Here is a 26,250-nt window from a genome sequence, read left to right on the forward strand (position 1 = left end):
TTTACATTAGGTAGTTAGAGTTTAGGTAAAGGTTAGGGTTTAGGTTAGTTTGATAGGTTTGATAGCCTGTTAAGCTTTGAAAAGTATTTTGTCTTGTTTTTTTTTTCTGTCTATTTTTTGTCAGCAGGATGCCTAGGAAGTCCAGACGTTCCATGGCGGTGAAGCAGCGCTGGAGGAGGCTCGACCTGGAGGAGCTGAGGTCCACCCCTTCCCCCCTGGAGGTATTTACACAGTAGATAAGCTTCTGTGCCACAATGACATCTGTCTGCGTGAAAATGGCTCTAGAAATCTATTGTTTTCTCCTTAACTGCTGAGTTCTGTATGTGTTTGGTCTTAATGTTTCATCAGACGTCCCCCCCGGCCGGAGAGGAGCCTTCCCACCGACCCTGCTCTCAAGCTCGTCCCCCCGTTCGTGCTCGTGAGTATCTCTCAATGATCAATAAATTCATTCATTCATTCAGCATTGTAGCATCTTGGCATAGCAGCATCATCGTAGCATCGTAGCATTGTACTATCACAGCAATATAGCATGGTATCGCAGACTGCTGCGGCCACTGCATCACTCTCGCGATTTCCCGCAGGGGAATTGTCTAGTTATTATTAAACTTTTTCCTACGCATTTTCGAAACCTTTCAACTCAAATACCGTTCGTCGCACACAGACACAAAATACATCAAAACGTGCGTCTCGATCGGACTCGGTGTGCTTCTATACAGTTCTTTCAAACAAGATTTTTTCGCGACGTAGTCGCGAAAAAACTGCGACAAATTTCCCAATTGAAATGAATGGAGAAGCCCGAAAAAAAAAAAAATTCAACAGACATTTTCAACAATGAACTGCTCTGGCATACTTTAACCGAGAGACTTCATTTAAACTTTAAAACGTAGGTACTCTTGCCTTCTCTTCAGAGATTCACTTCACTTGTCGACAACTTTTACCGTTTTTAAACTATGAAGCCTCAGAGTTGTGTAGGTTTTTACTCAAATTTCAGGGTTTATAATGGGTGTGTATTGCGCGGAATGTTTGTGCTAGAGTGGATGACATCATCAGCTAGAGTGAGGAGGGGAGAAGAAAGTTAGTCAAAAAACTGCACAGAAACTGCTCCCGTGGCCACAAATTTCACACGACAGACATAATTTATACATAGAAACGTAGGAAAATGTGTCTTCTCACTCAATTTCGCCTGCTAAAGCTGTAAGTCTTATAGTTTTGGCGTCAGACACAAAGATGCGCCAGCAACACCGACCCACAGCTCCATAGACTGCCATGTTAAAAAGGCAGGGAAATTTCTGGAGGAAAGCAGACGTAACCTTTCTTTGAATCGGTTTAAATAGGTCACATTTCTTCATTTTACCCAAAACTACATATCTAGACGTTCAGGAAAGCCTCAAGATGCCCAAAGTTAAGTCGGTTCAATGATTGGAAATACGGTTTGGCCACAGGTCCTTCCTGTTCGAGGCGATATTTCAGCATTTTCTCTCTCTCTCTCCCCGTCTTCCAACTGACATTCTAACAGGAGCAGTTGACCCTGGTAGCCATGACAACCAGACCCCAACCAGCTTACACACGTTCACACACGCAGCTGCTGGGGACGAGAGGCGGGAAAAGAGCTCTCAGTGGAAAACATGATCTGCCAAAACATTAAAACCCCCCAAACCATCCCTGTCTGCCATGGTGCTTTCACACAGCTGCTGGGCCTAGGGTGACCAGATGTCCCGCTTTGTGCGGGACAGTCACGCATTTTCATTACTTTTCACACGTCCCGCAAATTGAGACGTTGTCCCGCATTGTTATTGACAGTCAGACTCCAGTTTCGAAATGCATGTTTTACAATCTGGCATTTATCAAATAGCTGTTTGGAGAAAGCAGTGAGGGCTGTCATCAGGGGTCGGGGCGGGCTGTTTGATCATGTCAATCAAACTGGGACGCGGACGCAGGTTAAGGGCGCGCCCACCAACAACAAACAATGCGAATCAGATCAGAACGGCATGCAGCGCGAGACATGGAGGGAAGCACAACCCGTACTACTGAGAAGAGGAAATGCAGCTATAATAAAGACTGGGAAACTATCTATCCCTGGGTGAAACCAGTGCAAGGAGAGTCTGGTAAAGTTTGCTGTGAAGTTTGCTTGAGTCATTTTTCCGTTTCACACGGAGGTGAATACGACGTGAAACGACACAGACAATGCAAGACAAAACGTGTTGCTCACCTTGTGAACTTGGGAAATTTGCATTTAAGCAAGTTTTTATATATATTTATATTGTAAAATATATTTGTTAAGTTTTTATTTGCAGGCTGTTATGTCCTACTGAATCAATCAGATGGCAAAGTAATGCCATAAGCAAAGGGGCAGAATAGAAATATTTATTTTTTCTCTTAGTTCTTTTAGACTACCTTGATGCATTGGTATCTCACATTGTCCCACATTGTCCCACACAAACGTAGTCTTTGTCCCACGTCTGGCGAATTGGGATCTGGTCACCCTAGCTGGGCCTCTTAGCTATAGCTTTTCTCATTGACTGAATGACAACTTCATGTTTGACCTTTTCCTTTATTTTAAACACAAATTATATCTGGCTGCTTTGCTGAAACTCCTGACACAACATCCCTGACCCGTTTCCTTCATCTCATTAGGTCAGTGAATAGCTAAACTGCTAACAGACGCTAACGACTAGCCGCCCAGTGATTTAGCCGACGACTAGCCTTCCAGCATAGCGCATGTATGTTAGCAAGCTAGCGGAGCTAACGGAGCTAGCTAGCCGCTACCTTAACGCCGCGGACTTAACCGCGGAGTTAGCCTCGAGCTAACCGCTAGCTAACCGGGATTTAACCGCTAGCTAACCGGGATTTAGCCGCGGACCCGCGGGAGTTAAACACGAATTAGCCGCGGCAGTTAGCCGTGAGCTAACGCGGAGGCTAGTGGGGTTAGCCGCCGGCTAATTCGCCGCCTTGCTAGCGGGTGCTTATCACAGTAATAATGTTGAAGTTTTACAATTTAAAGGGAAGATATTTTTAAATTCAACTGTGTCAAACTGAAAAATATATTATTCCACCACATAAACTAGGAAACATTTATGGCTTGCAACAACATTAATGACAGTATATATATATAATTGGAGTAATTTAATATAATATGATGTTTTTAATTAAATAAATAATGAGCTGTTGAACACTCATAAGAGTTATATTAAGTATGTTACATAACATTATTTGACATGTCTATTTGTCTGCCTATAGTTTTCCTCCAGCTGATCCAGACAGACTGCAGTGACGTCCAATATGAGACAAGGAGCTGGACTAACAGGACAATTTGAAGGTCTTCACTTCATCGCTGATTCCTTGTTACAGCCTGGATGTGTTAAGTTTAATATTATTGTTTTTCTAACTGTAAGACTGTGCCGTAAACTGTTAAACTATTGCTCAGGTAGGAGTAATGAGTTTTATTGTTAAAATTATTATGATTAACGATCAATTGTTACGATTTGCTCGTTCTTTGTCTGGGGATCCTAGTGAGATCCCTCCCACTCTCTTCCTTATTTGATGCTGGCTTTCAGGTGGAGCTGGGAGGGCTCTGCTGCCTGTACCTGCCCTTCAGTTTGTAGAAGGCGAAGCATAAAGGACGACCCTTCTCAGTGTCTCTCTCTCTCAGCCAGGCCTACTGCATCCTCCTCATCCTGTTTGGTTTGTTGTACCCTGCATGACATCAAACTCACACCCATCCAGTCAGAAGGAACCAGGCCTTAAATGACTATTTGAGTTGTGCTTTTTGTTATAGCTGCTGCTCATGGTAGTAAAGACATGCTACTTAGTAAAGACATTCGCGACGTAAGTCGCGAATACTTTCATACCTGTCTTGACCTGACCATTACTTTTTGTAGTCAAATTTGAAATTATTTGCAACGTAAGTCGCAAATATTTTCACCAGGATTATATTATGACTATATGAACAGGTGATCATTAAAGCATCATAGCATCTTAGTATAATTGCATTGTAACATCTTAGCATCGTAGCAACATAGTATCTTAGCTTTGTAGCATCTTAGTATCATAGCATCTTAGTATCTTAGCATCATAGCATTGTAGCATCTTGGCATAGTAGCATCATCATAGCATCGTAGCATCGTACTATCACAGCAATATAGCATGGTATCGCAGACTGCTGCGGCCACTGCATCACTCTCGCGATTTCCCGCAGGGGAATTGTCTAGTTATTATTAAACTTTTTCCTACGCATTTTCGAAACCTTTCAACTCAAATACCGTTCGTCGCACACAGACACAAAATACATCAAAACGTGCGTCTCGATCGGACTCGGTGTGCTTCTATACAGTTCTTCCAAACAAGATTTTTTCGCGACGTAGTCGCGAAAAAACTGCGACAAATTTCCCAATTGAAATGAATGGAGAAGCCCGAAAAAAATTAAAATTCAACAGACATTTTCAACAATGAACTGCTCTGGCATACTTTAACCGAGAGACTTCATTTAAACTTTAAAACGTAGGTACTCTTGCCTTCTCTTCAGAGATTCACTTCACTTGTCGACAACTTTTACCGTTTTTAAACTATGAAGCCTCAGAGTTGTGTAGGTTTTTACTCAAATTTCAGGGTTTATAATGGGTGTGTATTGCGCGGAATGTTTGTGCTAGAGTGGATGACATCATCAGCTAGAGTGAGGAGGGGAGAAGAAAGTTAGTCAAAAAACTGCACAGAAACTGCTCCCGTGGCCACAAATTTCACACGACAGACATAATTTATACATAGAAACGTAGGAAAATTTGTCTTCTCACTCAAATTCGTCTGCTAAAGCTGTAAGTCTTATAGTTTTGGCGTCAGACACAAAGATGCGCCAGCAACACCCACCCACAGCTCCATAGACTGCCATGTTAAAAAGGCAGGGAAATTTCTGGAGGAAAGCAGACGTAACCTTTCTTTGAATCGCTTTAATAGGTCACATTTCTTCATTTTACCCACAAACTGCATATGTAGACGTTCAGGAAAGCCTCAAGATGCCCAAAGTTAAGTCGGTTCAATGATTGGAAATACGGTTTGGCCACAAGTCCTTCCTGTTCGAGGCGATTTTTCAGCATTTTCTCTCTCTCTCCCCGTCTTCCAACTGACATTCGAACAGGAGCAGTTGACCCTGGTAGCCATGACAACCAGACCCCAACCAGCTTACACACGTTCACACACGCAGCTGCTGGGGACGAGAGGCGGGAAAAGAGCTCTCAGTGGAAAACATGATCTGCCAAAACATTAAAACCCCCCAAACCATCGCTGTCTCCCTTGGTGCTTTCACACAGCTGCTGGGCCTCTTAGCTATAGCTCTTCTCATTGACTGAATGACAATTTCTCAGTCATGTTTGACCTTTTCCTTTATTTTAAACACAAATTATATCTGGCTGCTTTGCTGAAACTCCTGACACAACATCCCTGACCCGTTTCCTTCATCTTATTAGGTCAGTGAATAGCTTAACTGCTAACAGACGCTAACGACTAGCCGCCCAGTGATTTAGCCGACGACTAGCCTTCCAGCATAGCGCATGTATGTTAGCAAGCTAGCGGAGCTAACGGAGCTAGCTAGCCGCTACCTTAACGCCGCGGACTCAACCGTGGAGTTAGCCTCGAGCTAACCGCTAGCTAACCGCTAGCTAACCGGGATTTAACCGCGGACCCGCGGGAGTTAAACACGAATTAGCCGCGGCAGTTAGCCGTGAGCTAACGCGGAGGCTAGTGGGGTTAGCCGCCGGCTAATTCGCCGCGTTGCAAGCCGGGGGCTTATCACAGTAATAATGTTGAAGTTTTACAATTTAAAGGGAAGATATTTTTAAATGAAACTGTGTCAAACTGAAAAATATATTATTCCACCACATAAAGTAGGAAACATTTATGGCTTGCAACAACATTAATGACAGTATATATATAATTGGAGTAATTTAATATAATATGATGTTTTTAATTAAATAAATAATGAGCTGTTGAACACTCATAAGAGTTATATTAAGTATGTTACATAACATTATTTGACATGTCTATTTGTCTGCCTATAGTTTTCCTCCAGCTGATCCAGACAGACTGCAGTGACGTCCAACATGAGACAAAGAGCTGGACTCGCAGGACAATTTGAAGGTCTTCACTTCATCGCTGATTCCTTGTTACAGCCTGGATGTGTTAAGTTTAATATTATTGTTTTTCTAACTGTAAGACTGTGCTGTAAACTGTTAAACTATTGCTCAGGTAGGAGTAATGAGTTTTATTGTTAAAATTATTATGATTAACGATCAACTGTTACGATTTGCTCGTTCTTTGTCTGGGGATCCTAGTGAGATCCCTCCCACTCTCTTCCTTATTTGATGCTGGCTTTCAGGTGGAGCTGGGAGGGGTCTGCTGCCTGTACCTGCCCTTCAGTTTGTAGAAGGGCGTAAAGGACGACCCTTCTCAGTGTCTCTCTCTCTCAGCCAGGCCTACTGCATCCTCCTCATCCTGTTTGGTTTGTTGTACCCTGCATGACATCAAACTCACACCCATCCAGTCAGAAGGAACCAGGCCTTAAATGACTATTTGAGTTGTGCTTTTTGTTATAGCTGCTGCTCATGGTAGTAAAGACATGCTACTTAGTAAAGACATTCGCGACGTAAGTCGCGAATACTTTCATACCTGTCTTGACCTGACCATTACTTTTTGTAGTCAAACATGAAATTATTTGCAACGTAAGTCGCAAATATTTTCACCAGGATTATATTATGACTATATGAACAGGTGATCATTAAAGCATCATAGCATCTTGGTATAATTGCATTGTAGCATCTTAGCATCGTAGCAACATAGTATCTTAGCTTTGTAGCATCTTAGTATCATAGCATCTTAGTATCTTAGCATCATAGCATTGTAGTAGCATCTTGGCATAGTAGCATCATCATAGCATCGTAGCATCGTACTGTCACAGCAATATAGCATGGTATCGCAGACTGCTGCGGCCACTGCATCACTCTCGCGATTTCCCGCAGGGGAATTGTCTAGTTAAGTTAATTATTAATCCGAACTCCAAATTGACAATTTAGTATAATTTATGAGACTGTTTTGATTAATTGGCTATCTTTTCCCTTCCTAGAAGGGTGGTGCCCCGAGGTGATCTAGTAATTCAGATCCAATTATTTAATAATAAATAATTATTTTTGATAATTATTAATTATTCATGATAGCCAAACCCCAATACTGAGTGCCTTAGTACCCAGGCCCAACACATATGTACTGAAATGAAGACATGGAAGTCTGCTTAGTTGCTTTATGTGGGAAAACAATAAGCTTAATATCAGGATACAGAATAACAATGTTAGAGATAAACTAAGAAAAACAAAGCCTACAGTGTGTTTTTTTTGTCAGCACCATTTCTTCTGGATGGTGAAGGCCACGGCCTTCCAAAATATGTAAAGAGGGATAGTAATTGTCACTCAGAAGTCAGTACACTTGAGTATTATGTGAATGAAGCAAATGAAAATGCAACCACCAATCAACATCTGAAAAGCCTCTTGGTTTGAATTGTTTGTGTTCCAGGATGAATGGCGCCGTGCCCAAGGGTTATGAGGAAGACGTAGGAAACAAAACATCTGTGTACGTTCACACGGCCCACTCCATCACCACATCGCTATATTTTTTCAAGAAGTACGGCTACACAGGAGGAAGCTGGAGGAGCGCCTTCAGGATAACAACACCAGAGAGGTCTGGAGAGGCCTGAAAACCATCTCCGGACACGGGAAGGACAGTGGAAGGGGCCCAGAAGCGGGAGACCATGAATGGGCCAATGAACTGAACCTGTTCTTCAATAGGTTTGACTGTGTTCCTGCCTCCTCCCCCACCCTCCACAGCCCAGACCAAACGGCACCCATAAATGACCCCCTATCCCCAACCCCCCACAACATCTCCATCAGCAACATCTCCACCCCAAAGAACATCTGTGGACTGTCACCAGCAACACACCTCCTCCCACTACACTCTGCTGGGGTGATCCATTCACCCCAACCCCCACCTAACACAGCAGGGGTCTCTTCACACCACCCCCCCAACTTCTCCATAACCACAGACCAGGGGCCTCATGTACGAAAGTTGCTTAAGTACAAAAACGTTACGTAAGTACTCGCTCACGTAAAAGTTCAGATGTATCAAGAGTGAAATGTCCGTGAATTTTGTACGTCCCTACGCCAACGACGTGGCTGGCGTAAGTAGGATTCTACAGATATCGATCCTTTGGCGACACTTAGAGGTGATGCCGGGAAACTGTCATCAATGTGAAAACTATTACTCCGACCGATCGGGACTGTGCCGGTCGACCCTGAGTAGATCCATGCAAGCCGCGTGGGACTGAATTATCCGCATCAGCCAGGTATATCAGATTCCCATACAATGCATCTGAACAGGTCAACATTAAAGAGCAATCTGCAGCAAGAGACGGTTTTCTGACTGTAATCAGAGCTATCGACTGCACACACATTGCTATAAAAGCGCCATCGCATGAATTTGTAAATGTCAACAGGAAACATTTTCATTCGATCAGTGTGCAGATCATACGTGATGCGCAAATGCAAGTAAACATTGTGGCAGCGTGCCAAAGAACACATTTTACGCATCCCCACTCCAGTGAGTAGCGTCTCCAATTCTATTTCTGTGAAGTTCTTCTTCTTTCCCGTCTTAGTCATTCTTATGTTTTCGTTTTCTGATCGCGCGGAGATGGGAATCTCAGGTGCAGAGTCAATTTAAATATAATTTCCATATTTAAAATGGGCGTGGACAGGGAGTTGCATATTTAAAAGGGGCGGGACACTGATTTGCATATTTAAACGGGGCGTGGACAGGGAGGAGTCGGGTACGTTCAATCGGGATGTACAAAGGAAATGTGCTTCGAAATGCTTCTAAATCTGAACTTACGTCACGATTTAGTAGGAAATCTACGCAACTGTTAGTACATGAGGCCCCAGTTGAGGAGGGAGCTAAGGAGGATTAAACCAAGGAAGGCTACTGGCCCTGATGGCATCAGCTCCAGACTCCTCAAGGACTGTGCAGATCAACTCTGTGGGATTTTTCTGCACATCTTCAACTTGAGCATCAGTCTGGAGAGAGTTCCGCTCCTGTGGAAAACATCCTGCGTGGTTCCAGTTCCAAAGACTGCATGTCCCAGTGAGCTGAACCACTTTAGGCCAGTAGTCCTGACCTCTCATCTGATGAAGACCATGGAGAGGATCATCCTGGGCCACCTCCGTCATCTGGTGAACAACAACATGGACCCGCTGCAGTTTGCCTATCGTCCAGGCATAGGTGTGGAAGACACTGTCATCTACCTGCTGCACAGATGTTTTTCCCACCTAGACGACACCGGTAGCACTGTGAGAGTCATGTTCTTCGACTTCTCCAGTGCTTTCAACACCATCCAACCATCACTGCTCAGGGGGAAGCTGGAGGGAGCTGGAGTTAACAGTAGCCTGGCTGCATGGACCATCGACTACCTCTCCAACAGGCCGCAGTATGTGAGGCTTCGCGACTGTGTGTCTGATGTGGTAGTCTGCAGCACTGGGGCGCCGCAGGGTACTTTGCTCTCTCCCTTCCCCTTCACTCTGTACACATCGGACTTCAGACACAACACGGACAGCTGCCACCTCCAGAAATTCTGTGACGATACAGCCATTGTCGGGCGTGTATCTCAGGGAAACGACCTGGAGTATCTGGAGGTCATCACCAACTTTGTGGACTGGTGTGCTCTGAACCACCTGCACATCAACGCCAGCAAGACAAAGGAGGTGGTGATTGACTTCAGTAGGAAACCGCATCCAACTGCACCGGTGAACATTCAGGGCTTGGACATCGAGGTCGTGGAGGATTACAAGTACCTGGGTGTTCACCTTAACAATAAACTCGACTGGACACATAACACAAACGCCCTGTACAAGAAGGGCCAAAGTCTTCTCCACCTGCTGAGACGACTGAGGTCCTTTGGAGTGTGCAGGACACTGCTCAGGACTTTTTATGACTCTGTGGTGGCTTCTGCCCTCCTGTATGCAGTGGTCTGCTGGAGCAGTGGAAGCTCAGAGAGGGACAGGAAGAGACTGAACAAGCTGGTCAGACGGGCCGGCTCTGTCCTGGACTGCTCTCTGGACTCCATCGAGGTGGTGGGTGAGAGGAGGATGTTAGCCAAGCTGACATCAATCATGGACAACCCCTCTCACCCACTGCATCAGACTGTTTCAGACCTAAGCAGCTCCTTCAGCAGCAGACTGCTGCATCCACACTGCAAGAAGGAACACTACCGCAGGTCATTCATCCCAGCTGCCATCAGGCTGTACAACACCAGCCTGAGTCAATAATAACTGTATTTTTCTTTTTGCACAAACTAAGCTTCTTTGCACTGCCTGTTTTTTGCACAAACCACTACCTCACCAACTCAAAATGTCTTTCTCAAAGGTTAAGCAATTATTTATTTGTAAAGTTTATCCCACCATTCTCCACAATGTACATACAGAATGTCTTATATTTTCTAGTTATTTCTCCTCCCTATATTTTCTTAGAGTATGGTCATTCTTTTGTATATTTTTTGATATATATTTTTTAAATCTTTGTATTTGTGTTTTTTTGATAACCTTTTCCCTGTTCAAAGTCGTCACTGTCTCTGTATATATATATATATATATATATATATATATTTTATTTTTTTATTTATTTTTTTTGCCAAATTCTGTGCCACTGGAACAAGGAAATGTCCCACACGTGGGATTAAATAAACGTCTTATGTCTTATGTCTATGGCTACACGTCTGCCCCTCATGATGAGGTACTAAAATTTAAACACTTAAACAATGTAATGTTGTTTATACTCACAATAAAGATAACGTCTGTCTTCCTCTTTGGCAGGGGATAAAGTACGTCATGATTCCTGAAGGAATGAGGGACTTCCATTGGCTGGAGGGTCTTCTGAAAGGAGAAAGAGTCCGTGCTGGCCCGTACCGCAAAAAGCTGTAAATATCTTCTTTTTCTTTTTCCTGCACAGTCTTCATCTGTGCTAAAATAACATAACTTTAAAGTTCCTCAGTGTTTCCTCTTACGTTGTATTAAAAATATTATGTTCTTAAAAAGTTTTTATGGTGTTGTATTGAAATGAATTGAGAAAACTTACAAGACATTTTTACATTTAAAAATAAATCTTTATTAGGATAACTTATTGTACACATTGTTCATTTAAAAAGAAAAATCTCTGTAATTGACATTGAAAGTATATTGTATCATTGAATTTCAAAACAGATTTACAAAACTGAAATACATGTATGACTAAGCAAATGTAGAGTTTAAAAATACACTTTTGTTCTCCAAGCCATTATGTTGATCATTGTTACTGTGACGTCCATCAGACTCAATAGAACCATTCAGTCGATTTTCAGTTCAAACTCTTTGTCCTTGTGCTCTGATACAGCAGGTGTGCGTCCATATGTCAACAGTTGCCAACAATCTTGACAGTAAATCAACTGAAGAACAATGTGTAACCTGGGGCGTGTTCCCAGTCCTGAATCAACGTTGTGCAAACATAAATGACCATCTTTCATCAGCTTGTTCTTTAATTTTCAACTGTTGCTTTCCTATTTTAACCCTCCAGGCCAAGGACGTACTACTCAGGGCAGTACAACGAGAGCCGCTTCTATGTTCTGCACCAAGACTTCCTCCGATACATACGAAACAGGTCAGCCTCCTGTCAAACACCCATCCAAACTTTCTGTGGTTTAAACCGTATGCTTTTATGAATGTATCTGTTGTGGTAACAAAAGTGGTACAAGTCATTCTTCTGCGAAACATTTTCATAAAATGTATGATGTACTTTTCTTTGTAATAACTTTTCATTACTCCACCTTTTCAGCGTGTTACGGTTATACAGCAGTAGGACCTAAATGCAGGGAACAAAGTAAAGAAACAAAGCTAATTTAATGAAAACTTACGAAAAAAGACAAAAAAGCGCTGCAAGGATGGCAGGATAATCTGAACACACAAATCCAAAAAAATAAATAAATAAATAAAACCCAAAACCAAGGTGAGAACTGAGAAACATGAGGAAGCACGAGTGTACAACAAAAAGGGTAGTGTCTCAGAAGAAAACTCAATAACGACTTGACAGGGGTAGCAGAACAGGGGTAACATAGCAAATGACATGACAAAGCAAAGGCAGGGTTATATATGCACTCACTCACAAGGGCTGATGGAATAACTAGAGACAGGTGAAACCAGAACACAGTATTAATTAAATAAAAACGCAAGTGAGTCCGGCAGAAGTGTGGACGGGTCATTGATATTGTAGCTCCGTGTGCCTCCACTCTTGGACCATTCTGCAGATTCTGGCTTCAAAGTCACAAGATGGCGCTGCTCGTATTCCCTGGGAAAATAGTGTCAGCTTGGCCAGTGTAAGGAAGAGGGGATGCGTAGTCCATATTTATATACAGTCTCTGGAACAGTGGGGCAGGAAGTAAAATCTAAATTCAACAAGAAAACTGATTACAAAATGAAACAGGAAACACCAGAAAAATAAACAAGGTTACTCAAAACATTCAAAACTCAACACCATGATACTTTGTAACCTCATAACATGAATATGATTTTTTTTGTAGTTTTGAGGTCAGGTCTTCCAAAGAGTATTTTACAATGAACCTCAACAAACTGCTTTTACATGAATTCATGAATCATAGTAATACAACGATATACACATAATATACGCAGTAGTAGTTTAAAAATACATTCTCCTGGGCTAATATTTAAATGATACCTAAATCCAGGACTTCATATAATTTACAAAAACTAAGAAGATTATTGCTTTGCATTTAATCCTGCCAAGCTGTCTATTGATTAGAAAACTATTCGAATAAAATCACTGATTATAACAAATGCTGCACACAACAGAAAAGGAACCAACAGGAAATTATTACAAAGCTTCAATTTACTTGTCAATTTTGTAGTTGTAGATATAAAAGATACTTCCTCTAATGTGCAAAAAGTGTTTAAAAAAGGCAACTGCACTTATAGAGTTTTTTTTTTTTTTTTGAGAAAACATTTTGCTACTCTGATGAGTGGTAAAACGTCTTCTCAAAAAAAAACTCTACAAGTCCAGTTTTTTTTTTTTTAACGCTTTTTGGATATACCATGTTGGGCCTGGGTATGAAGGCTCTCAATATTGGGGTTTGGCTATCATGAATAATTAATAATTATCAAAAATAATTATTTATTATTAAATAATTGGATCTGAATTACTAGATCACCTCGGGGCACCACCCTTCTAGGAAGGGAAAAGATAGCCAATTAATCAAAACAGTCTCATAAATTATACTAAATTGTCAATTTGGAGTTCGGATTAATAATTAACTTACTAACTATAACCAAAATTACCACGTTAACAACTAGTTAAAGTTGAAGGAATTTGGAGTTCTTGACAGTGTAGAGGTTGGCAATATTCACTCTTGTGCAATATTAAACAGACAGGTATGTTTAAAAGACATTTATTACAAGAATAAAAGCAAACATACAATCTAACAACAGTGTACTCTATACTACGTGTGTGTGTGTGTGTGTGTGTCAAAATGGCCGCTGGTTGTGGGCGTGTCAAGATGGCCGCCGGTTGTGGGCGTGCCAAGATGGCCGCTGGGGCCTTGATGTCTTGAACACAAAGGAAACAATGGCTGCTGAGTGGGTACACTCAGACCATGTGCTGGCCAGTAGATGTGTGGAATGTGATAAGCGTTTTAAGAGGTGCCAGGTTAGAGGAAGAGTGGTTAGTTTAGCATGCAAGACCCTGAGTCTATGTGTTGCATAATCTAACTAACATCAAACCACTATACTATAAACAACTCAATATAAACAAATATCACATCAAATCAACATTTTTAACTCTAGCTTAGCTTAGCTTGACTAGGCCCAGGTCATACTACCAGATTTGGTGAAAAGTCAATTTCTGGTGTGTTGCTCCTTTAGCTGGCAGTTCCTGATGGAAGGCCAAACTGGGAAAAGTTGAAGTCCTTGCTGCGTGTTCCTGATGGCAGACGTTGGAGGGAAACTGGCCGCTCCTTGAAGTCCTTTGAAGTGGCTTGTTAGCAGCTCGGTGCTAACTAGCCGTGTGGCTCCTGTTGTTTGGGAGTTTAGCCTGCAAACCTTCTGTTTGTTGGCTAGAAGACCTGGTGTAGATTCCTCAGCAGGATCTCGCTTCGCTGCTGTAAGGAGAACAGGCCTGGCACCCAGCTGCAGCCAAGCAGCCAAGCAGCTGGGGGGTCTCCACGTGGAGGTGTGGAGTTGTAGAGAGTAGGAGGATAAGAGAATAAGAGAGAGAACAAAGGCCAAACGGTGCATTTTATATGACCTGATGACCTCATAGGTCACATGCCACTGTCAGCCAGTGAACTGCTTGGTCAGTTTTTCACACCTGGAGGATTGTGGGACATAGAGTTCTGGTGCTTCCCTTTGTTTCCAAGACAAAGGGAGCCATGTGGTTAACTTGATTATGCGTGGTGAGCATCCATAGCTCACCACCAGGTTCAGATCCCAACATTCCCCCCTTTGGTCTCACGACCTCACTCGATGTGTGGTTGTGAGAGCACAAGTGTCCGTGTATAATCCAAGTTGGAAAAGTTCATTCATGGTAGTGACATCTGGGCAGTCTGTTAACCAACTGGGCTGTGGTAAACGCTAACTATCTTAGCTAAGCAGAACAAAATCATCAGGTGAAAAACTGAAATACACATAAGCACATTGACATTTACTAACCGTGTTAGTGAGAAAGAGAAGAATGTCAGTGATGTAAATTGTTAGGGTAAGATACAGAAAGAGAGTGGCACCTACAATGATAAAACCATTTCCAAATGTCCAAGAGTTTTGTGGTTTACTCATTGGATCCTATTAGAATAATTATTATTCAATGCAGTACTCGGTCTGGTCTTAACAGAAATAACAATTTTGTCCTTCATGCAGATGTTGCTGCGGAAGGATGTCATCACATTTTAAAAATCTTGGTTGTCAATGGCTGTATCATTGTTCGAATGTGTCCTAAAATTTGTGTTGGATAAGGACATCTGTGACTAGCAAAATACTACCAAGGAGTTGGTTCAGGTGTATTTGCAAAGTTAGACAGTGGGTCTGGGTCCAATCAGAATTTAGGCTTTTCTCAGCTAATAGTGGCAGGTGTGACTATTAGTGAGTTGAAAACTATGGAGTTTGCTGCTGTTGCTAACAAATCAACAAGTTTGCCTATTTAACTGCAAAGAAAGTAAAGTACTTAGTACCTACTGGCAGTACAGGGATGGACTGTATTATTATTTCTGTGAGGAAGGAACTCTGAGCTTGTGTTGCCTTAAGTTCTTCTGAACTCGTGGCTCAGGGCTGTAACGCTCCGTGTAGCCAGAGGCAAAGAGGTATTCAGAGGCGTTGTCACTGTCTTCTGAATTATGATCATCTAAACTGCGCTCAGAGATGCTGCGATCATCGTCTGAGCAGTCTATTGGTTGATCATACTGCTGGGCCATAATTTCAGAGTAAGGCTTTCTACAGCTTCGACTGTGTGAATGTCTATCTCGGGGAAGCTGGCGGACATGGTGGCTACGCTCAGTGTCCCTGTGTGGCCCTTTATCACCCCCCTTTGGTCTGTTGTGAGGGTGATGTTTTAAGGTGGTAGACCGGGATGATGCCTTGGTGGTTGAGCTGGAGGGCTCAACTGTCTTCCCTCTTGTTTTGGAAGTGATAACAGTTTCCCAAGCCACCTGTGTCATCTTCCTGATGTCCTGCATCGAGGGGTCACCTTGGCGTGTCATGAGTACAACGTGAGTGCGTACACATGGGTGAAGGTTCTGCAAGAATAAGGACTTGAAGGTGGAGTTCTTTTCTAAGCCTGGTGCATTCTTGCCCTGAAAGTACACATGTCTCAAACGTTTGTAATAATCTCTAGGATGCTCATGACGGGTATGTTTAATTTGGAGGGCTGCAACCATTGAGTCAATCTCATCAGCAGTAGAAGAGAATTCTTCTAGTAGTGCTTGACGGAGCTCTGTGTAGTCATCTCTGACTGAGGGAGGTTGTGACTGGATAAACTTATGGACAGCTTTAGAGCTTGTTTTCCATACAAGTTTAATCTTCTCCCTTTGGGTTGCATGGGGCAAATCAATTAGGGCGTGGTCTAAATCCCTAATGTAATTGTCAACGTTATGATCACAACTGTCTGGATCAAAATGTTCAATGTCCTTAGCAAGGAACTCAAGCACTTTAAAGCAGGGACACTGTGGTGTCCGGGCAGGTGCGTCAAGTGCAACAGTTATCTCTGGTGGAAAGGCGGGGGCTGGGCAAACCTGTGGTGTTGTAGTCCCCCTTTCGGAGAGATGGGCACGGATGGGAGTGTCATACATCATAGGCTGAAAAGAAGATTGGGCAGAATATCTTCTGGAGGATAAACTACACATCTCTTCACGGTCTATATCAGAGAGATGGGACGTCAGGTAACTGTTACCTCGGTCTCTCAGAGGAGGTTGAGGAGCTGACTCCATTCCCAGGAACTTAGGGTCGGCTGGAAATTGTTCCCATCTTCTAGCTGTAGAGGGTGTTAACCTTTCACTACAGGAGGAGTGTGAATCGGAATAACCAGAATCACATTGGCTTAATGACTGTGATGGGGAAAAACAATCTGATTTAAGCCTTAACAATTCCTCTTTGTGTGCACAAAGATCTGACTCTGCTGAATGCAAGTCTGATAAGTAGCGCATAGCTTTCTTATTGGCCATTTGTACCTCATGGAGGAGACAAGCCGTTTGCGCTTTAAGGGACTCTACCTCCTTTTCTAAGGCTGCTTTGCTCTGAGAGGCAAGGCTGGATTGCCTGTGAAAGTTCAGAAGCAAACATCTTAACAATGGGCCTTTGGATGCAGTCTGTGCATCACACCTGTCCTTCAGTAGAGAATCTATCTCATCCCTGCACTCACTGAAATTCAACTTGTTAATGAATTCAGGGTAGCCTGGGTTTAGGCTCTGTGCAAGGGAAGAAATGAATTGCTCTACACAGGGGTTCTCCATTGTTATGTGGGACGGAGGTGTCAAAAACAACAACAAAGCAATGGGGTTAGCAACGCTATGCTAAGTAGCTATGTAGCTTCTAAGAGAGAGGCTAGAAGGGTAGCTATGGCACCATCTAGTGGCTCTAGTGGGCACAACAAATTTGGTAGCACAGTAAATGCAAATTTACTCACCAAAACTCAACATGCAATTACTGAAATGCAGGGCAGTAACAGTTAGAGACGTGATTCTTAAAGTTAACTTAGGCTGGAACACGTGTTAGTAGCAGCTAAGTATATAACTTATATTTCACAGGGCTGGTAGCACACTGTGGTTTAATTCAACAGGGGAGCACTTAAATTAACAGGAAACAGCTTGACTGGATTGCATGAATACGTGGTATTCGAATGCAGAAATTCTTACGATTGAGAAAAGTAGGTTCAACTTGAATTAGCTAGCAGCAAAAGCAACTCTTAATGTAGTACAATGGGACTTAAAACGGTAGTTATTAATAACGAATTATTAATAATTTATCAATTTATGAATTTCATAAATTATCAACACACACACATCTGTATTGAGTACACTGTAGTTAGCTTGTATGTTTAATTTTATTCTTGTTAATAAATGTCTTTTAAACATACCTGTCTGTTTAATGTTGCACAAGAGTGAATATTGCCAACCTCTACACTGCCAAGAACTCCAAATTCCTTCACTTTAACTAGTTGTTAATGTGGTAATTTTGGTTATAGTTAGTAAGTTAATTATTAATCCGAACTCCAAATTGACAATTTAGTATAATTTATGAGACTGTTTTGATTAATTGGCTATCTTTTCCCTTCCTAGAAGGGTGGTGCCCCGAGGTGATCTAGTAATTCAGATCCAATTATTTAATAATAAATAATTATTTTTGATAATTATTAATTATTCATGAGCAAATCCACATGTCAAGGGTTTTCATTGGTTTAATTGGTTTAATCCATGTTATTAAGGAAAAAACACCTGCTCATTATTATGACCAAAAGAACTCTAAACCTTCACCTGTCCCCCATGTTTTCTTTTTCTCTCTCATCCTCAGGTGAATGCATATGGACTCATGACAAAAGACTACAGCAAATACTCAAACTACTATTCTGAGAAGCAGATTAGAACCAAGATCATTTTCTACGGCAACCATGACTACATTATGGAGAAGAATTTGTGGGAAAATCTTCACAACGATAAGCTATATCAGAAATCTGAAACAGGCACAGAAAAGCAAGAGCAACACTAATACATCAAGAATTAAACGTGTTAAAGCAAATCCTTGACTCTAAGGGAATTTATATGATATTAACCCCTTGTTTTAAACAGCTGGGTTTTTTGTTTCCAAATTCTTATAATCCAGAATCTGAATGAACAGCCTTTGGGTCCTATGGGTTGAGGGGAGGGGCCTCTGTGGATCATCCCACAAAGACTTCCAGGTCATATATATCCAACTGAACTTGTAGAGTTTTTTGAGAAGAAAACTCTACAAGTAATATAGACCCATCACTTCACAGACGGAATATGGTTGTCTGATGGGTAATGCAGTGATTCTCCACTGCCAAATTAAAACCAGGGAGTGGTTAGTGGAACCATGTCAGCCTGTTGCTATGTTGCTTGCTCGTTATACTCTTACAAAGGGCAACAGTTTCTGTTGTCAGTCACATTAGTAGCTAAAACTGGGTATAATTTTACCTGTTCTATAATGATGTTACTGTTACAACCCAATATTTATTAGGGGTCCATGCAACAACGCTGCAGGATCCCTATTGCTTTTGTTGCGATTTTTCTTCTTATTCCCCGTTGCTTAGCTAAGTGTCTGCCCATGACAAACTGCAAGGGTGAAAGGCATCAAACCTGGTAACTTGGTAGAAGTCCTACCATTTCACTTTGCCAAGGTGTCAATACGCATGCCTACAGCTAGGTGGCACTATAATAACTCAATTAACATTTTGGCTCATATCTCAAGAACTGTGTGCTCAAGAAACAAAATTCTTTCTCCCTCTGATTCCTTACATAGCCCTAATTCTAGTGGACTAGGCCACGCCCATTTCCGTTTGCTATTTTTTTCCTGCCATTTTGAAAAAATTGCACCTTAAAGCAAAATCAACTCCTCCTAGCCCGTTCAACCAATTCTCACCAAACTTGGCATGTATTATTTACTGACAAAGATAATGTAAAGTTCTCAAAAGAACTTTAGCAGGGTTATTGATTACAAAGTTAATGGCTAATTAATTTTTACGGTGTGGCACAGTATAACTAACTGCCGGGGTCCCTGGGCGTGTGGCTTGGGCGCGGGGGCAGGTGCTGGTCCATCCCGGGCGGTCGTCTGGGGCGGCCTGGTCCTTGTGGGCGTCGGCTGGGCCTCGTGTCTGGTGGGGGTGGGGGGTGCTGCCCTCGGGCTCGTGGGGCCGTGGACCCTGCTCCGTGCCTGTCCCGGGTGGCCGGTTGCCTGGCGAGGTCAGTGGCTGCCTTTCTTGGGCCGCCGGGGCCTGATCGCCGCAGCTGGGGGTAGGGTTCTGGCGGGGGGCCTCCTATGCCACCATCTGGATGGAGGCATGTCCCTCTGTGGTGTGGTGGTGGGGACACGCACCCTGGGGTTGCTGCTGGTGGTCGGGGTCCTGGGGCTTCCTGTCCATCCTCTGCTCTCCTTAGGGGAACGGTTGCACCATCACAGCCATCTTTAAACACTCTTCACCCTCATTCTGCACGGTGACACAGTCACTGCATCCTCTGGTGAACATTTAAACCGTGTATACAAACCGTGAACATTAAGGTCTACTGTGGTTTAGTTATCTGCTGTGTTATACAAACATGTATGTGTAGACTTAAACACGAGTGTATGAAACTTTTGTGCCATGGTTGCTGTCTACTCCAATGTAATCTTTCTCTTTTGTGTGCCTTTCAGTATTGTCAGCTTGCTCTCCGGCCGAGGCCGGGTGATGTTCTTTGTTGTGTTTCTCAACAGGTGTAGCAGTTGCTGCTTGGCATATCCCTCTTTTTCTCTCCACCACCCCCCCCTCTCTCTCAACTCCTGTCCACTCTATCTTCTCTTCACTTTCTCTCTCCTTGTCAGGTTCGGCAATATTATGTAAAGGTCCATCCACCAACATGTATAAACAATAAAATAAGTTTAACTTAGACTATCAAGAGGAGCCTTATCATCCATAAAGCTCCCCTTGGCAAATCAAAATCTGCTCAGCACAACATAACGAACAGATCATCATTCTGCTTGCTTCGATGCTGGACAGGACAAAAAAAATAAAAAAAAATAAAAAAAATTTGACAGTAATAATCTGTGGATGACTCCTTACAAGCCCACCAAGTTTCGTGCAATACAGTCTATAGGGGGCGCTACTGGTGACTTATGCCTCTGCGTCCCCCTTGGGGATGACTTCGCCACAGCATGGACCCCTTTACGATCACTTGTGACCATCTAGTTGTATTTTATATTGTATTATTTTATATCTTAATCTAAGCAAAAAATATCTTTGATATCTTTAAAATGTACAGTCAATAAATAATGTGAATGTGTGAAAATCATAGTGAAAGTGTGAATGTAATTTTGCTTATGCGGTATGGTGGAGAGTTTTTTTTTGTTTGTTTGCTTTGTTTTTCTTATTCAAAAAAACAGTTTTTTTTCCAGTGTCTTGGCATTCAATCGATTACGTTTCTTGGAAGCAAGTTCTCCAGCTTTGGAGAATACCCACTCGCAAGGCACTGATGAAGCTGGAGTGCATAAAAACTGTAGGGAAAGCCGGAATAGGTTTGGGTAAATGTGTTTCTGGCTGGCCCAATATTTCAAGGGATCCTGGGATCTTGGCAGGTTGCTCTCAGCGAGGTATCTGTGGACCTCAATAATAGAGTCCGCTGTGGCGTTGGTGGTCTGCCTGCCAATTTCCTCATCCAGCTGCTGCCATCTAAAAAACAACAAATTGGCATTTTAGTTTTAGTCATCAGTTACAAATCAGTACATGATTAGCAAGTAAATACATGCACAAATAAACTGATAAAACTGAACATAACATGCCTGAAGTGGGTGCTGATAACTGTTGTGAAGAAGGTCCAGGTTGTGGCTCAGTTGATGTGCACCCAATTACAGCTGCACATTCCAATTTCAGTCTGTTGACTGCTTCACTGCATTTTGAGGAATTCTGAAATCCGAGTGATTTAAATCTGGGGTCTAGAAGTGTTGATAGAGTCAGCACACTTAATGACTCCAGACTGGAAGCAGTGTCTGTGACTCGTGTTCATGGAGGTGTATTGCTGGCTGTGTGTGCAAAGTTGAAACGTTATGCTCAAGTGCATGATATAGCATTTTCATCATGGGGATGACCTTTGATCCTGAAACTCTCTTCTCCCCAGACAACTCCACTGTGGCTTGATGGAAAGGAGCAAGCACAAGAAGTGTTTCTCCTATGATGTTAAACTCATCAGCTGTAAGTGGAGTTATGTCTGTTGTTAGTGAGGCAAGAGATCCCCACACTGGTTCCTTCTCATCATTTAGCCTTGCCAGCATGTGATATGTGCTGTTCCAACGTGTTGGTACCTCAATGATAAGTTTCAGGGTTGGCCGTCCCGTCTGTTCCTGCACTTGATCAAGCTTCTCTTTGGCTGTGGTGCTTGATCTGAAGTATGTTACGATTTGCCTAGATTTATGTCTGATTGCTGTAAATGCAGAGATTTAATCACATGACTTCTTTACTATTGAATGTAGAGTGTGTGCAATGCAAACAGAATGCCGAATATGGAGCTGTTTTGTCGATGCAATCATGTTTGGTGCTGCGTCTGTCAACGTTGTTGCATGGACCCCTAATAATAATAGTTATAGAAGATTATGTTTCTTATTTTGCATGTTGGATTGTAACCCTAAATACTCCCCACATATATTGTGTTATGAAACATTTAAATGGTGCTGCTACATTCATGAGATGTCCTCCACAAATACAGACTGATGTAATTTTTCACCTGGCACAGGTGCAAATACAGCTTATATTATGGATTTTGCCAAAGTATGTTTTAGGGTTCATTAGTAAAGAGGTTCATGGGTACGTTGATAAAGAGTGTGTGCCTGAAAAACAGGGTATAGGGTGTGCTTGTGTTACTGTTTATGAGGTTTTATTAAGAAACAAAAGTTTATTCACAGTTTTCAGACTCAGGCGGTTTCTTCTTTTGCATAGTATTTACCAGCCTCTTAGTGTTATCTATGTAACTAATTCATCTATTTCTCTCTGTATCTTACTATCTGTCTACAGATTCTCCACAAAATACGCAGTCTGATACAACACTACTAACTCTAAAAGCAACTAACACCAACAATAGCAACAAAGCAACCTTCTCTGCAAAGAAACATTTAAATGAACACCACGCACCAAACACACTTGATCCCATCGAGTGATTCACTGCTTCGGTTTGAACTTCACTCAGCTGCTTCAAACATCACTAGTCATGTGACCGAACCACACCTTGGCACAGTGGTTTGATACAATCGCTTCATTAGCTACTGTGCACGCGTTGGAGCCTTGGAGGACCATCACTAGTCGTGTGCCAGATAAATATTTGAACTTTTGAAGTAACAATGTCTTCAGCTGAGAGTTTAAGAGAGTTGATCATCGAGCAACTAACTGCTGCTGCTGAAGAAATATTCAGACTCTTTGAACAAACTGTTGTCCAGTATGAGGAAGAGATCGATCGTCAGCGCAGACTGCTGGATATCACCTGGAAACCCGAGATAAAGTTACACAGAATAGGTGAGTAGAACTAGAATGGTCTAAATGAAGTAATGAATGGAAACACACAGTATGGAGAAGACACAGAGGAAAGACACTCAGCTACAAGACTGATAACATGCTAAGAGGCTAACTAGCACATCTGACGCTACATGGACTTTGCTACTCACGAGATAAGATTAGATTCAACTTTATTGTCATTACACATGTACAGGTACAGAGCAATGAAATACAGTTTAGCATCTAACCAGAAGTGCAATAGGCAGTAAGTGCACATGGCATAAATATTATGGTATATAAATAGTATGATACAGGTTGTTTTTACAGCATATGGACAATATTTACAGATCAAAACCTATGTACAGGACAGACCATATATACAGGTGAATGAGCAGGATATACACAATGATTGAATGAGGTACTGTGAACATATTATACAGATGGATTTGTTCGTTAAATGTGAGTAGACTATAAAGAGGAATTATAACATAATTTACAATAAAGGAGATGGGCAGATGATAAATTAGGCGATACAAAAACAGATAAAGTGAGCAATTTACAGTGCATAAACAATAAGCAGTAGCTACCTAATGTTACTAAACTAGTGCAATGTTCGGTACAAAGTACTGTGCAAACAGTACTAAAGTGTGCACACTTGTTTGAAGTGTGCGAGAGCAGCGGTGATGGTGGTCAGTGAGGGAATGAGGAGTTGGGGAGTATGAGTGAAATGGTGTGTAGGGGTCAGCAGGGGTCCGAGTTCAGTAAGGTCACAGCTCTGAGGAAAAAAGCGATTCCTCAGTGTGCTGGTCCTTGTCCGGAGGCTTCTGAAATGCCTGTCTGAGGGCAGGAGGGAAAATAGTCCATGTGCCGGGTGGGAGGAGTCCTTCAGAATACTGCAGGCACGACGCAGACAGCACTTTTTCTGGACGTCCTCAATGGCAGGGAGTGGAGTTCCTGTGATGCGCTGGGCAGTTTTCACTACGCGCTGCAGGTGTCCGCGCTCCACGACAGAGCAGCTTCCATACCAGACTGTGACACAGTTGGTTAAGATGCTCTCAATCACGCTGTGGTAAAAGTTCAGGACAAGGTGGTGTACTAAAAGAAACACTCAAAATACATTCTCCATGATTCACTAAACATTAAATAATGGTTAATTAGGAAGTTCTTGGAAAAGGTCTGTTGTAGTGTGGACTGACTTTACTGGAAGCAGCCAGTGTGTCGGTGTTACATATTAAAGGTGGAACTACTGTTTTTTACAACCTGGACCTTATTTCTAGCATAAAATGCCATCGTTTACTCACCAATATCACTTTTGTTTCATTTGCACTCGTTCAGGAGACATCATCCGGGGTCTGTAGGTAAATCTACAGACCCCAGATGATGATCACAGGTAACTCCGGACTCAACGGGGAATAGCACTAGCGTATCATAACAAAATATTGGTGAAATGAACGAGTTTTGCAGCAGATTATGCGTTATTTAGAGGCTGTGTTGCGGTGCCCTGATCACTCTCGATAAATGGATATACGCTGATGTAATTATCTCCTGAACGAGTGCAAATGAAACAAAAGTGATATTGGTGAGTAAACGATGGTATTTTATGCTAGAAATAAGGTCCAGGTTGTAAAAAAACAGTAGTTCCCCTTTAAATTTACAGTTTAAATGTCACTTGTGTTTTCCTGTCATCACATTAGTACCATTTATGTTGTGTCTGTTTGTCCCTCCAGACCTCCCACAGCAACATGTCTGCACAGAGGAGGAGGTTCTCAGTGACCAGCACTGTAAGTGGGAGAGGAACTCCAGTCTGGACCAGGAGAAACCAGAACCTCCACAGATGGAAGAGGAACAGGAGGAACCAGAACGTCCACAGATGAAAGAGGAACAGGAGGAACCAGACCCTCCACAGATGAAAGAGGAACATGAGGAACCAGAACCTTCACAGATGAAAGAGGAACAGGAGGAACCAGAACCTCTACAGATGAAAGAGGAACAGGAGGAACCAGAACTTCCACAGATGAAAGAGGAACATGAAGAACCAGAACCTCCACAGACAGAAGAGGACCAGGAGGAACCAGAACCTCCACAGATGAAAGAGGACCAGGAGGAACCAGAACCTCCACAGATGAAAGAGGAACAGGAGGAGCTCTGCAGCAGTCAGCAGGGAGAACATCTTGTGCTGATGCAGGAGACCGATTCCTTGATGGAGACCCCTACTGATGAGGAAAGTGAGTACAGTGAACCAGAACCAAACAGTGACCAGCTCCTCTCTCACAACCCTCCTGTAGCTGAGAGCCCAGATCACGAAGGAAGCAAGCATGTAGACTCAGGATCAACTAGAAATGTAGAGCTGAATCCAAAGAAGAGACGTCACAGAGACACAAGACACAGTAACAATGTAGACAACTCTCCCATATCAGAGGGTCAGTGTGATACTGACACAGGTAGAAAGTCTCTAACATGTGACGTCTGTGGAAAAACCTTCAGTTACAATAGTTATTTAACTGTCCACATGAGAACTCACACAGGTGAGAAGCCGTATTCTTGTGTAACATGTGGGAAAACCTTCAGTCAAAGATCTAAGTTAACTAAGCACATGAGGACTCACACAGGTGAGAAGCCCTATTCTTGTAAAACATGTGGGAAAGCCTTCAGTCAAGGTGTTAAGTTAACTAAGCACATGAGGACTCACACAGGTGAGAAGCCGTATTCTTGTGAAACATGTGGGAAACGTTTTACTAATAGTGGTCAGTTGACCTACCACATGAGAATTCACACAGGTGAGAAGCCATATTCTTGTGAAACATGTGGGAAAACCTTCACTCAAAGAGGTAATTTAACTAAGCACATGAGGACTCACACAGGTGAGAAGCCGTATTCTTGTGAAACATGTGGGAAACGTTTTACTGATAGAAGTAATTTATCTTACCACATGAGGACTCACACAGGTGAGAAGCCGTATTCTTGTAAAACATGTGGTAAAACCTTCAGTCACAGATCTACTTTAATTCACCACATGAGGACTCACACAGGAGAGAAACCGTATTCTTGTAAAACATGTGGGAAATGTTTTACTAATAGTTGTCATTTGACGTACCACATGAGGACTCACACAGGTGAGAAGCCCTATTCATGTGAAACGTGTGGTAAAACCTTCAGTCAAAGATCTAATTTAACTAAGCACAAGAGGACTCACAGAGGTGAGGGGTCGTCTTCCTGAAACATCTGTGGGAAAAAACATCTGTGGGAAAAAACATTTCTGGGAAGTCGAGCTTGTAAAAAACATGTCGGAATTTGTTCAGTTTGAATGTTGTGGCAGACATCTGATCTAATTATTCTCTGAGTTGAGGTTAAAACAGATGGAAGGAGACACCTCTCTCTGCCTGGGACAACCATCTAACAGGACAGGGAGAAGATAAGACAACCAGACCGTGGTTTTAATGGTGAGAACTGAAAGAACACGGC

General features: G+C 42.5%; 2 protein-coding genes across 2 annotated transcripts; both read left to right on the forward strand.

The window, feature by feature from the left end:
- Positions 1–7,552: 7,552 nt before the first annotated feature.
- Positions 7,553–18,308, forward strand: LOC311509973 (alpha-N-acetylgalactosaminide alpha-2,6-sialyltransferase 2-like; the record flags this gene model as incomplete). Its single annotated transcript, XM_084575434.1, has 6 exons — positions 7,553–7,659; positions 10,782–10,812; positions 10,893–10,996; positions 11,629–11,712; positions 12,629–12,635; positions 18,114–18,308. 6 exons carry the CDS (start codon positions 7,553–7,555, stop codon positions 18,306–18,308), a joined length of 528 nt encoding a protein of 175 aa, XP_084431560.1.
- A 6,494-nt stretch (positions 18,309–24,802) lies between these two features.
- Positions 24,803–26,005, forward strand: LOC311509974 (uncharacterized protein; the record flags this gene model as incomplete). Its single annotated transcript, XM_084575435.1, has 1 exon — positions 24,803–26,005. The coding sequence occupies one exon, from the start codon at positions 24,803–24,805 to the stop codon at positions 26,003–26,005; it is 1,203 nt and encodes a 400-aa protein (XP_084431561.1).
- Between the last annotated feature and the right edge of the window lie 245 nt (positions 26,006–26,250).

Source organism: Chelon labrosus (assembly GCF_963514085.1).
Source record: "Chelon labrosus genome assembly, contig: SCAFFOLD_41, whole genome shotgun sequence".
NCBI lineage: Eukaryota > Metazoa > Chordata > Actinopteri > Mugiliformes > Mugilidae > Chelon > Chelon labrosus.